Source organism: Malurus melanocephalus, unplaced genomic scaffold, assembly GCF_030028575.1.
Source record: "Malurus melanocephalus ecotype Western Australia unplaced genomic scaffold, MMel_1.1 scaffold_6, whole genome shotgun sequence".
Taxonomy (NCBI): Eukaryota; Metazoa; Chordata; class Aves; order Passeriformes; family Maluridae; genus Malurus; species Malurus melanocephalus.
Window position 1 is genome coordinate 5,684,182 of NW_026623238.1, and position 13,076 is coordinate 5,697,257.

A 13,076-nucleotide genomic window follows, 5' to 3' on the forward strand; every position below is an offset into this window, starting at 1 on the left:
CTGACAGGAAAACAAAATAGAAGCAAAAAAGGATATATGTACAGACCCATCAGTTTCATGCTATGATGAAGTGTGGAGGTGACATTTGGACCCTTAAATCCATCTTTGACTTCAGTGTGGCAAGATTGTGCTTAGGCTGAAGAATACTTCACTGTTTATCCTGCRTTTATTTTAAAATGTTATGTGGAGCTCAGTTGAAATGAGGGTGTAATAAAATTATCAAGGCATCTCCCATAATAGGAAATAGAGAGCATTTAGGTTATGGGATAGCTGATGCTGAAGACTTGCAACAAATTGCCTTCTGTACTGAAGGTATCATGATGTAACACACATTAGCTGAATAAAATAAGAGATATATGAGTATTGATCTATTTCATGATCATATCCAGGCACTGAGTTTTCACCAGCAGTGGGCATATGATTTAGGAGAGCTTTGTCATATGGTTAGAAACCCTTCAAAGTGCTGTCAGTTATTGTGTTATCTCTACAGCCTGTATSCCAGTGTCCAGTTAATAGATTTTCTCTGGCTTCCATTCTGGTTGAGACCTGCAAATTCCTTGTATCAAGCACCTGTGCCAGATTATTTAGATGCTTAGAGYAAATTTGCAGAAAGGCTGTGCTAAGTGGGTTGTATAAACACTTACACATCTGTCTGATCCTCTAAAGGATTATCTTGCATCCTATCTCTTTGTCTGCTTTTGAAATGTTTCTTAAATAAGCTGAAATTGAAGAGGGAAAGTGAATGAGAAAATCAAATTGAAATATTTCTGGGGTTGTTTTTAATTTTCTGTTTGTAGCATTTGACAGCTGCAAGAAATTACATGAGGGAAAAGAAATCAAAGGCTTAAGTATCAAAATCTTTGCTTACAAGCTACTCTTGTTTAGCAATCATGCTTGCATAATAACCACAACTTGGAGCACATGATTTATAGGAACAAGTAATCAACTATATAAAACCCCATAGCTTGTACCTAAAGATATTTGTTTTTTTCAGGACTAACTTAGAGCATTAAGTAAACATTTTGTAGTTTGGTCATAAAAAGGACAAAACTGACTAATAGGGAATACTCTACATGTATGGTAATAATATTTCTGGACTAGGGATAACAGATGTTCAAACAATATGAAATGCTTATTCATAAACTGTTTAGCAATATAAAAATTGAGCTTCATTTCAACATGTTCACTTTTTTTTCTCTTTGCTGTTTATTATTTATACTTTTGAAGAGTGAACTTAGGATCATGAAGCTGAGATTCATTGAAGAAAATGAAGTCCAATTTATGATACAAAAATGGCTCCGTGGAGAAAGAATAAATTTGATATATCCATCTGTGAAACCACCAAAATAGAAATTAGACCTGTGTAACTTAAATRACTAGCCACAAAACTCGACATATGAGCTATAAATATCAAATAATAAACTGAATACTTGAATGTGTCCATTAAATTTGAGTAAATTTACACAATGAATAGCTTCATAACATCTAGAACAGCTAGCAGACAATTTTGCAAACAGGAAGGAGGCTATGTTCTCCACTTGTAGAGAACAGTTTTAATCAGTTTTAAAATAGTGGAGGAAATTTCATGAACGGTGAGACTTTCCACCAAGCTCATAGAGAAAATGTTTATTTTTTCAATATACTTGGAATTTTCAAGTTAAATTTTTAATCAGACACATAACACAGGTTTTATGTGTTCTCATGACAGACCAGCAGTACTCATGGTCGCCTTCTCAGCACTTCAATGAAGAAAGATACTCTCCTGCTCCGAGGAATATGAAAGGATTATCTGGTAGTCGCAATCAACCACAGTTATGTTCAGCTCATACTTGTGGCTTAGCATCCCCTGAAGATTGTGACCATACCCACGACCATATCCACCATGGGCAGGAGCCRAGGCAGTCGTATCTTCTCAGCCCCACGGAGAGTTGCCCGCTGGACCACCATCGTTGCTCCCCACGCAGCTCCATCCATTCTGAGTGCATGATGATGCCCATGGTAATGGGCGATCACATGTCAAGTAGCACTTTCCCCAGAATGCACTACAGCTCACATTACGACTCAAGAGACGACTGCGCCATGTCTCACGGTAACCCTAAGATTAACCGTATTCCTGCCAATCTTTTGGACCAATTTGAGAAACARCTTCCTCTTCACCGGGATGGGTTTCATACTTTACAGTACCAGCGGACCTCAACAGCTGCGGAACAGCGCAGYGAGAGCCCGGGAAGAATACGCCATCTCGTTCATTCCGTCCAGAAACTWTTTACTAAATCTCATTCTCTGGAAGGATCATCCAAGGGCAATGTTAATGGAACAAAGGGAGACAGTCGAGGGGATGATCATCATCATGGGCACCATTCCAAGCATAGCAAAAGGAGTAAAAGTAAGGAGCGAAAACCAGAAGGCAAGCATAAATCTGGAATGAGTAGCTGGTGGAGCTCTGATGATAATTTGGACAGCGATAGCACTTACCGAACCCCTAGTGTGGTAAATAGGCACCATGCAGATCATATATCCCATTGCTATCCTGAGGCACTCCAGGGGCATTTTGGGGATCTCTCATTGAAGACTTCCAAAAGTAACAATGATGTGAAGTGTTCGGCTTGTGAAGGGCTACCAATGACCCCTGATAGTAAATATATGAAAAGGAGTTCTTGGTCCACGCTTACAGTAAGTCAGGCTAAAGAAGCTTATCGCAAATCATCACTGAACTTAGATAAGCCTCTGGTTCATCAGGAAATCAAACCTTCCTTGAGGCCGTGCCATTACCTTCAGGTAAGAGGAAGATTTTCTTGAGATTTGTAATGAAAAGAGCATCGCAGTATATGCCATAGTCATCATAAAAAATACAAGGGTAACTCTCAAAGAATTTCTGTGCAGCTCACCTAATGCAGGTATTCCTTAAAGCGAGAAATCTCTAGCATTTGTCTTTGGTGTAGAGCGCATATTAAAAACTATAACACAGGTGTGATATAAATTAGTCTCAGGTCAGTGAATATGTTTTCATCTTTGGAGTTCACAYTGAACACCTTGATGAAATCTATATATCACACTAAAAAGAAGAAGCAGTTCTCACAGCAGTCTGAGAGCTAGAAAAAGTGTTTCAACTACATCTACAAATGAATTATTTTAAAAGCAGGCTGTGGGGAATCCTGCTTTGTGTTCTTTTATTCCTTTGTTCTATGCTTTTGTAAGTAACAGAAGAATGGATTTTCTGATGTACTAAAATGTTTTGTTGTGATGAACACCCACATATTTCTTTTTAATGATTGGATCCGAGGAGCATATTGAACTGAGCGTCTTTTGAGACCATACTACAACAACATCTGTGTTAAAAGATACATGGGTACCTCAGGGAGAAAGATATTTCAGGCCTGGCCTTCAGACTGGTTTTGGTGGTGTTCTGCAGATGCTTTCTCTTGAAGCAATGAAGAAGTTCCCACTTCTTCCTGCATTTAGATTTTTATACCTTCTTGATGCCGTTTGCCACTCCAAGGTCATGCTAATGTAACTATTTATCATGCTGCCCAATGATCTGGATTATAAAGTGACATGTATTTAAAAAATGCTTTCCAAAATACTATTTTTAGCATTTACGTCATTTACATGGCCTACGTCCAGCATAGTGCATAACAAGCAACATTAGCACATCAAATTGTACAGAGAACTGTAGTGGGTGCAGGGCAGAACGGAGGGAGTACCTGGGAGGATATCTTTGTCACTAGAAAAAATGTAATATACAAATATTCCTTTGGTAATACATACTAAGTGTAGCCTGCAAAACCCACTGAGTTCAATGTTCTGAGTACATCCTCTTCTATTTCTTTTTAAGGAACTGCTCTTTCTCCAGAACTTAACCAATTCTCACATGAGCATGAGGAAATCTCTAGTCCAGATTTATGTGTTTGGAGATTTTCAGTTCCTCTGGGCCCTGCAGAAACTGGCAAACACAGATCAGCAACATGACTATAGTTCTGAGCAGAGGTGTCCCCCCCGCAGAGCTATAGGTGTCCAATTGTGATGAGTCACTCTTGAAGAGCCAGATCTTTTCAGATGCATACGCAGACATGCAGGATCARTCTTCCCTACTGAAACGGGGAAAGTTTCTCATTGCAGAGAAAGGAAAATAAATTGCAGCCCTCATAGCATTACCATGCAAATTGATTCCAATCTAGACTGACAGCTGCGGTATTTTATCATATCCAAGTACATTCTCATGTACGTAAAAGACACTGCACTTCCCTGGAAGCTTTTGATCTAACTCAACGAGCCAGAACTGGAAGTGCGTCATGTGCAGAGACTTCCACTCTGTGTGAAGTATCTGTGCTCTAAAACCATGTGTACAGCTGTGACATTACAGAGAAGTTTAGATATGGTTGGTTCYTTCCTTCCCATTACATACTTCTACACTGACAGCTCCAGTTCCTCTACAACTCTTTTGGGTTTAGTGCTTTCCCTCATGAACATGTTTCATTGTTTCTTCTTCCCCACCCCATCCCCCATCTCATTTGTCTTTGCAGAAGCCATCAATTTTTACTTTTCATTGTCCTTCTCCTTATTCCCAACTTACATTAGCATCCTCAAGTGAGTGTGAAAGATTGARTTCACAAACTAACTTGGTTATGGCTAAGCTTCAGATCAAGCCCAGTGACAAGSCTAGGGGTCAAAAAAGCACACTTCTTTACAGCCATTTTTTCAATGTTTTTTTGTGAATTGGTATTGCTACAGAAAGGAATTTTAATTTAGTGATTAGGAAGGTTCATCCACAAGTAGGTTTAACCAGCTTAAAATCTAGGAGATACGAATTCAAATTTCTCAGAGACTGTGATCTTTGTTTTTAACACCCTTTAAAAGTGGAATAATACCCATTCCCTATTCACAGGGATCTTATAATGGAAATCTTCTAAGACTCAAGTGCTCAGTTACTACCTCAAGAAATCTAYACTTGTGTCCAAAGCAATAACACAAGGAATTCTATAACAGGAATATTCTCATAAAATATTAAAATAAAACATAAGTTCCATCACATCAGAATGTGCCATTCAGAGCATAGATATCCTTCAGACTGAGTGGCTGGCTTATTCACTAGGCCCAGGTCAGCAAACAAAYTGAGGGGACCTCATTCTGTCAATGTCATAACTAAATGCTTGGTTTTGAAACTTTTACTTTGAGGGATGTTGGGGTCACAATGTAATCATTAAGATCAAAGATATGTCCCATTATGAGCTCTGCCAGGAACTTTCTCTCTGACCCAGGAAATGTAATTTGTTAAACACAGCACACTTCAATTGTTCTATCTGCAGAACTGAGGAAGGATATTTAACATTTTTATGGCAGTGTAAGCAGCATCACTGGATAATGAYTGGATAAAAAGAATAATTAGGTTCAGAAACTGAGAAAGGTAGAGAAACATGTCAGAATCCATACCCAGGAGAGTTTAGTGCCTTGCTCAAGAGTAAATGGCAAAGAGAATTCAAGGGATTATGAAGTTGGTGTGAAGCCGAAGAGGTCCCTGAGGTGCACAAGTGAACAAATTAGCATAAAACCCCAAGACCCTTCTCAGGGTCTCTGTATTTAAAGTACTACAGCTCATGCTATTAAATACATTTGTCCTGATTTATGTCAGCTATGTAGTTTTAATTCTTTTAAAATAAGGCYGTGAAATTATATTCCTTCAATGAATACACAAATACATAAGCATAGCTCAGAATAATAAAAATAAATTTTCTATGTTTATATATTAATATTATCGATTATTATATATATATGGCTTTTGTTCTACTACCTAGTTATATGAAGATTCTTAATAGCCAACTCACTTTTCCTGCTACTAGGTTTCCTCCTATTCATTTTTTTCACTATCTTCCTGAAATATTTCTACTTCTATTTTGCACTGAGACTTTYGATATGCAGAGTCTCAAACTGAAAGACCATGGCAGTGTCTTAAGGCCTGTGCTTGAGACTTTATTTTCTGTCTTATCTTTCTGGGCTTCCACTTTGTCTTCCACCATAATTACTAATCTTCCTTTCCCTTCAAACTGAAACTCTGAAGAGTGAATATAGGAATTYCCTTTCTAAAAAGGAAGCTGCTAGCAAATTAACAAATTCTTGGAAATGGGATGAGATTTTTGAAGGCATCTACTCATTATATGMTTCAGTCATGTCCTAGCTATGAAAGCAAGTATTTCTTTAACCTGGTTAATCTGCAAGCTTAATCTCTGACTCCTCTTTTAGGATTTCACATTCCCTTCTCCTCCACACAGAGTCCTGGAAGCTGGGGCATCTCCTTGGACTGGGAGTATGGYCCTGTAAGTCAGAGAGGTGTTTCAGTCAATGTGCCTTTTTCAAGCATGGGGAGTCGTCTAGGCCTAAAGCGGATGGTTTAAGAGAAGTAAATTAGTTGAAATAAAGCTGTATAAAGTAGTGATTCGTTTTTCTCATTTATAACTTGGATCAGATTTACATCACTCCTGCTACAGTGGAGGTGGTGGGAACATACAGAGACAAGGAAGAGGAGAAGGGAGAGAAGCCCATTTGGGAGGGCTGGGATGTCAGCCAGATGGTCAACTATCACCTCAAGAGCAGAGGGCAAGCATTTGTAACTGCACACTAACAGCATTTATAAGATCATATCTTGTGAATGATTAGCTGCAGTTATTATGTATGGGCCTTTAATTTCTATTTTGAACACAGACAAATTGAGCATTTTAGTACATTTCTGGGCACCAAACACTTTGCCATCTCACTCAGAAAGCAAAACAGCCCAAGTAAATCTCAGATGCAATAAAASACTTTTTTGTATAGTTTTAGCTATAGCGGCTGCTACTGTTTTCCATGTCATTTTAATTTTAATATAAAATATGTTAAGAAAAAGATAAATGAGCTGTGAGATCTCCTCTGTCTTCATCAGCTGTTTTGGCTAATTAGGTTTCACACATGTACGGTGCAACGACTTTGATTAATTTCACTCTGATATGAGTACTAGCAAGGAGCAAAGATTTTTAGCAGAAAAAAAGTGGATATGAACTAGATAGCTGTGCAGGAAGGATGTGCACAAAAGAGTCACTTACAGTTTCTAGAACTGCAATAACTTTGAATGCCACTTAAAGAAAAAGAATTCCTACAATAAAGCCAAAAGGTAGGCAAGGGCATCACATTCACCATCACTGCAGCTCTGGAGCACAGTGTGATGTGTCACTGATTAATATTCCTTCCTCACCCATTCAACAGCCTCCAAAGCAGCAAGCAGTTGGGGTAAACACACCACAAGGTACAGTGAATGAGTCAGCACTAAAAAAGGAAATAGCATGTTGTTCTAAAAATGGCTTCAGCCCACTCCTGTCTTCCTAGTGCATTTAAGTACGAGCGTCATCRGTTACAGCAGAGGCACTGCCAAGCCTGTGAGTAATAATGTCAGCTGTGTACTCTACAGAATGAAAGAAAAGCACAGACTTGGTCTCTTTCAAAGAGAAAAATATAAAAGCAGCTGTTTCAACACGGCTCTCTGCTGGTTTAAGTTAAGCCTACATGGAGAAAATCTTTGAGGACAAACTAATGGATAAACAGGCCTTAAGCCCTCAGTTACCTTTTCCCAGGAGCTGTCCTGGGGACAGGACAGATTCCCACAAATGGAACCACTACCCCTGTGAGGCACACAATTGCTTTGCACTCTCCCTTTGGTTTGCAAGGATGGATGGATTTGAACTCAATGCACTTCATCTCTGTGAAACTAGATTGTATCTGTTTGTTTGACATAAAACTCGTGCATGAACACAGAAACTACATCCAATCCTCTACCAGTGAATGTACACTGTGGAGCTAACCAGAGCTAGCAGAGTTTTGATACTCACATCCAAATCACTATCACCCACGCTGCCTTCAYGGTGATTTATGACCAGCCACCACTCAAGAATTAACTGGGTTGTTTCCACAGCAGGAAAAGCTAGTACAGACAGTAGGGTAGCAGGGCAGCCTGCATCCTAAATCAGCATGGACAAATGCTGTACCATTTGGTTTTCYACAGCCCATTACAATCCCACAAGGATGGCTCAGCTACCCCTATGCYCTCCCAGTCAGCACTGGAGATGTGCAAGACAGGCATGTAGTGCCCAGAAAATAAGAGAAATGATGGGACAGTTTTTGCCCTACAGTCCATTTACAGTTTTAATGTCAGCTTGCAACATCTTGTGGGGCTTTAAATAAAAAGGAGTAATAAAGCTTACACTTCCCTGTATTTACAGAATGCTGATGGGTTTGTATACCASAAACCCCAGAATACTTAAATACCACTTCCAAGGGAAAAAAAAAAAAAAAAATCAACGATAGTGTAAATCTCTGGCCAAACACTGTCTCAAATCACTATTATCTTGAATTATTGTGTTAATCAGTGATACAGGGCACTGCTTCCATGCCCATGTACTAGGATCCTCATATTGGAYGAAATGAATTGCTGAAACATTTTTCCAAACAAGACTAGCAAGATTTCAGAGTTAGTATTTTCTTACAGCTGCCAGAACAAGTCCCTATTACTGTGGAAATGTCAAAGCTATGAGTAGAAAAGGGAGGCCGTGATCCCACTGCCCTTTAATCAGGGGGAATTGTCCTCCTTTATTATGTTAGAAGTGTGTTTCCAAATTGTTTTTCAATGTTCACTTCACTAAAGCTGAAGGCTGACCTTTGCAGTTGTTACTCAAAGGTGTCTCTGGTGCTGAAGAAGTTTTCATACAGGAGTAGCTTATTATTCTATACACTCAGGCCATCTGTCAAAGGAGACGGCCAGGAGCACAYACTTGGGGCTCTAATGACTGCACACCCTCCTAGGCCACAGGCTTGCTGCCCAGGGCAGACCCAGCTTCTCTCTCGAGCACTCCATGCCGTTTTTCCTGCAAGGAGGTGACTGCAAAAATGGTGAAGTATTTACAAATGTTGCTTTKGTTTCATTTTTTGGATTTTTCTGTGTTTTGCCATCTTACAGTGCTGTGTGTTTAGAGGCTGTTTTTTAAAAGTAGAATTGCAGTTTTATTTAAATAGCTCCTTGTCCATGTGGATGAGGTTCCTGGTACTTGTGGTAGGGAAACACTTTTTGAAAAGTATGCAGATAGTTAAGTATTACATAGTAGACAAACAGGAAAAAAATACTTATTTTTCTCTGGAAGTCATCTGAACTTAACTGTTCAACACATTATGTCAACATTAGTTAAAATCAGAAAAGTTGATGAAAGGAAAATAAATATATATATTAAATAGCTTTTAAAATTATTTTTGTTTTAAAGACCTGTACTGTTTTTTCAATAGTAGATCTATAACAARTTGAAAAAATAAAAAAAAGTAATATCATTTCCTGCTTTAATGAAATAAGACACTATTTACTGCAGACCACTTTCTGAGTCAGCCCTGCATATGCTGCCTTTTCAGTTCATCCCTTGCTACTCTTATAATATCTTTGCAGCACTGGAGTCCTCACACCTTAGTCTCTGTGGTTTTAGAGGTGCTGTGAATTGTAAGTATGTTGGGATCATTTCTCCTTTTCTTCCTTTTATGGGCATTTTTTCCTCTTACTTTATACTTCTGTAACCTTGAATGATCTGTGGGGTCTTGCCCGACTCAGAAAATCTTGTAGTCAGCTTCAGTTTCTGATGTTGTGGTCCCCTGGGCCTCGTCTGTTGCCTGTCAATCAGGCAGCCCAGCTGGCAGGTGTATTCCTGTAGTAAGGGACAGACTGGAATCCAGTTTAGATCTTCAGCCTTTTGCTGCTTGGTTTTAGCAGAATTTGCATTTAATTCAATTTGTAGGGAAAGATTTAAAAGAAAATGCATCTATGAGCTGGCCCAAAAAGGCAAAGAAATAGGAAAACAAACTCATGTGCAAACTCTCTTAGCAGAAAATTTGCTTGTTGTGGCAAGCATGTGACATCCCAAGTTTTGATCTTTGATGTTTCTGTGAACTTCCATTAGCAAAATAATTGCTGCCTTGTGCCCATAGTGTCAGGAAGATTTCCTTGGAACTGCATCCTGATCCTAGTGCTGTCATGTGGCTCAACTGGTCTCAGGCATTATTTTTATCCAAGCTAATTGCCAATATTTTCCTAAAGACCTTGCCAAGTACTGTTGGTTCAGTATTCAGCCCAGGCCCAGGAGTTCCCAGTAGCTGCACTGTTTTGGAGGTGGAGGTTTCTCCACAGCATGGGAGTGAAGTGCTGCAGGCAGCTGAGCTCCAGCRAGGGCAGTGGGTGTTTACTGACCGTGTGTGCCCAGCCCTCGGGTGGTCACCGCCCCGTTTGCATCCTTCTCTCTCCTGAGTTCTTACACTTGTGCAGCAGCACAGGGAGCTGGCACAGCTCAGATGAACATTTACCTTTATTTATCCTTATTATTGCTGTCAGGGTAGCTTTTCAGGCAGCACTCTAGGTCACTTGGCCAATTGCTTGAAATGATTAATATTTCTTAAGGAGAACCTACCCCACCAAAGTAATGGCAATACAATAAAGTGGCTTTAGCTGACCACAAAGCAGTATCCTTGATCATATACCAAAGGAAATATGCAGCCAACTGAAACACAAGTTTCTTTGTTGAAACTCTACAGGTTTTGTGTCTTAGACTGAGAGACTATGAGCAGTATTAGTACAGGCCAAGCCCTTCCTTTAGCCCAAGCTCACCCCATATCAAAGCTTTGGCACGAGATCTCAGAGAGCACCAGGTTTAGCAGGCCAGAATCAGGGAGGACAAGCCCACCATGACTCCTGCCTGACTGCACCTTGCTCCACCATGTCAAAAGTCCAGAGGGTCCCAGAGAAACCCAACAACACAGCAGGGGATTTGCAGGTGGCTGAACTGCACAGGTCTGTGCACAGATGGTAATGGGGCAGAAATCTGACCCTCTTTCATCCAAACAATATAAACAAAACCACAAAGTCCTCACAACACCTATTACAGTATTTAGCCTGCTCTAATTATAATTCATTGTTGCTGGAGAACCAGTTAGGAAATACAGTGCTGGTTCTTTTTTTTTAATTTCATTTTTCTTTTGGTTTTTTTTTGTTTTTTTGGGTTTTTTTTGTTTGTTTTTGTTTTTGTTTTTGTTTTAATTCATCAATTGTGAGACAGGAGTTATAAAACATTATTCAAGTGAAAAGAACACCTAAGTTCTGTAGAAAACATGAAGTGGTAACTAAGGAATGCCCACTGGACAGAAATCTTCTTTCCTTCAAGGACTGCTTAGTGCAGTTTGCCTGGAACTGTCCTGGAAAGAAACAAATCAAGCAATAAATAATGCTGCCAATGATTTGCCCTTGGAACATCTTCCAGCTAGAACAGTACATTTGTGTTCTGTGATCTGCATGATGTCCAGATTATTACCAAATCCCAAATTCCTGAAGTCAAGTTGTTTTCAACCCGATGTAAAGTATATATTGGTTGGGATCTATGTGATTTCTTTCCTCTTCCTGTAATTCTATGGCTGTACCTAGAAATGCCTGCAAGGAATGGCTGGCAAGGTTAAGATGACTTTTGTTTTCTCAAATTAGCTCCTGCCTTGATGGACAGTGACAACACACCTTTGGGAATGCTGCAAGAACTCTCTGTGCTTCTGAGCTGTCAAGGAGTTCAAGGAGCAGAGGGTGGCATGTGAAAATTAAAGCTAATTATGAAGAATGACATTGTTAGTGGTGAGGAGGAGTCCCTGGCATGTTTTGCAGAGATTTTTCAATTACTTCATTGCATAATTCATGCTCTTTGCACAATGAATCAGCACATTAAAAAAAAATAAAAGCCACAGAGAAGAAACTAGTCAAAAATGTGCACCAAGAATTGTGGTGAGTTGTAAGCACAAGATTAGCTACTGAGGGAACAAACTTCTGTTTTCAGATACTGCACTCTTCTCCTGCAAAAAGCCTGAGCAACAGGATCTAAAGTCCCAGTAAAAGGGGAATGTCTTAGTGCCATTAACTTCAGARCAATATTTTTGTAATTGCTTCTATTCCTTCTTCAGTGAAATTTTTGAACACAGGAAGTCCAGCTCCTACCTCCTACTGTAGTATCAAGGAAACTTTCTACCATTGCAAAAAATAATCTCTGACTGCCTTCCAAGATTGTCATTTACTTTCATCTACTTGCACCTTTGCAGAAAGGTCGTTGTTCTAAGGCTTCTTGAAGAARACATGATTTAAGATAAAACCTCTTACCTGCATTGCAGATTGTGTCATCTTATTGACCAGGCTAAGAAAGCATAAAATTACAAAAATTATGTATCTCAAACAGTGTTTCATATCTTACCCTTCTTCAMATCATCTATTGTCTAATTCCATGTGCAGAAACCTTCTGCTTCTAGTAAAATGTGAAATTTGTATTATTAAAATAAGATTGAGGTCAAAATTAATATTTCAGTGCATTTTACATCTGCATGCAAATTAAATTTCACAGAACTCCTATGAGGTAGGTAATSCTAACTCTGAGCTTTGGGAATGACAAATATGAAGGGATAGTCATCTCCCTCATATGAAGCCATTTATCTAGAAGAGTTTTATTCTAGATAGTAAAGTGATATGCATGTTTTAGGCAGATCAGCAGTTTAGAGGTAAAACATCTTTAAAATTCTGGGAGCTGTGAGCAAATGCCGTAGAAGTGGAAGGAATCACAGGAGCAGATCTGTTTTGGAATGCCAATGGCTGTTGCCATTTTGACTGCTTTAGCTAAAACCTAAACTGAAATAAACRAAAACTAAAATGAAATTAACAGTAGTCAAAGTCCAGAAGAATGAATATTTCATTGTTTCTTCCAGTTTTGTCACTATTGCTCAGATGCAAGATTAGATATTCACACTCCTAGAATTAGTTTTAGGGWTCTTGGATCACCTATTTCTCATCAGATATAAGGAAAAACTTTCTCCCTAAGTGTAGTCAAACATTGGAACAGGTTGCCTRGACTCATTGTAGAGTCTTCATCTTCAGAAACTTTCAAAACCCAGCTGGACACAATCAAATTATCACTGAATATCCTGAGTTGGAAGGGACCCACAAGGATCATCCAGTCCATCTCCTGTCCCATTACAGCACCATCCCCAAGAGTCACACCATGTGC

General features: G+C 39.2%; 1 protein-coding gene across 1 annotated transcript in view; it reads left to right on the plus strand.

The window, feature by feature from the left end:
• Positions 1-1,716: 1,716 nt before the first annotated feature.
• The window catches only part of DLGAP2 (DLG associated protein 2), an 83,698-nt gene continuing 72,338 nt past the window's right edge, over positions 1,717-13,076 (plus strand). The window contains exon 1 of the mRNA XM_057371990.1: positions 1,717-2,778. Within this exon, the coding sequence (XP_057227973.1) occupies positions 1,777-2,778 (1,002 nt within the window). The 5' untranslated portion in view covers positions 1,717-1,776. The remainder of the gene's footprint in view (positions 2,779-13,076) is intronic.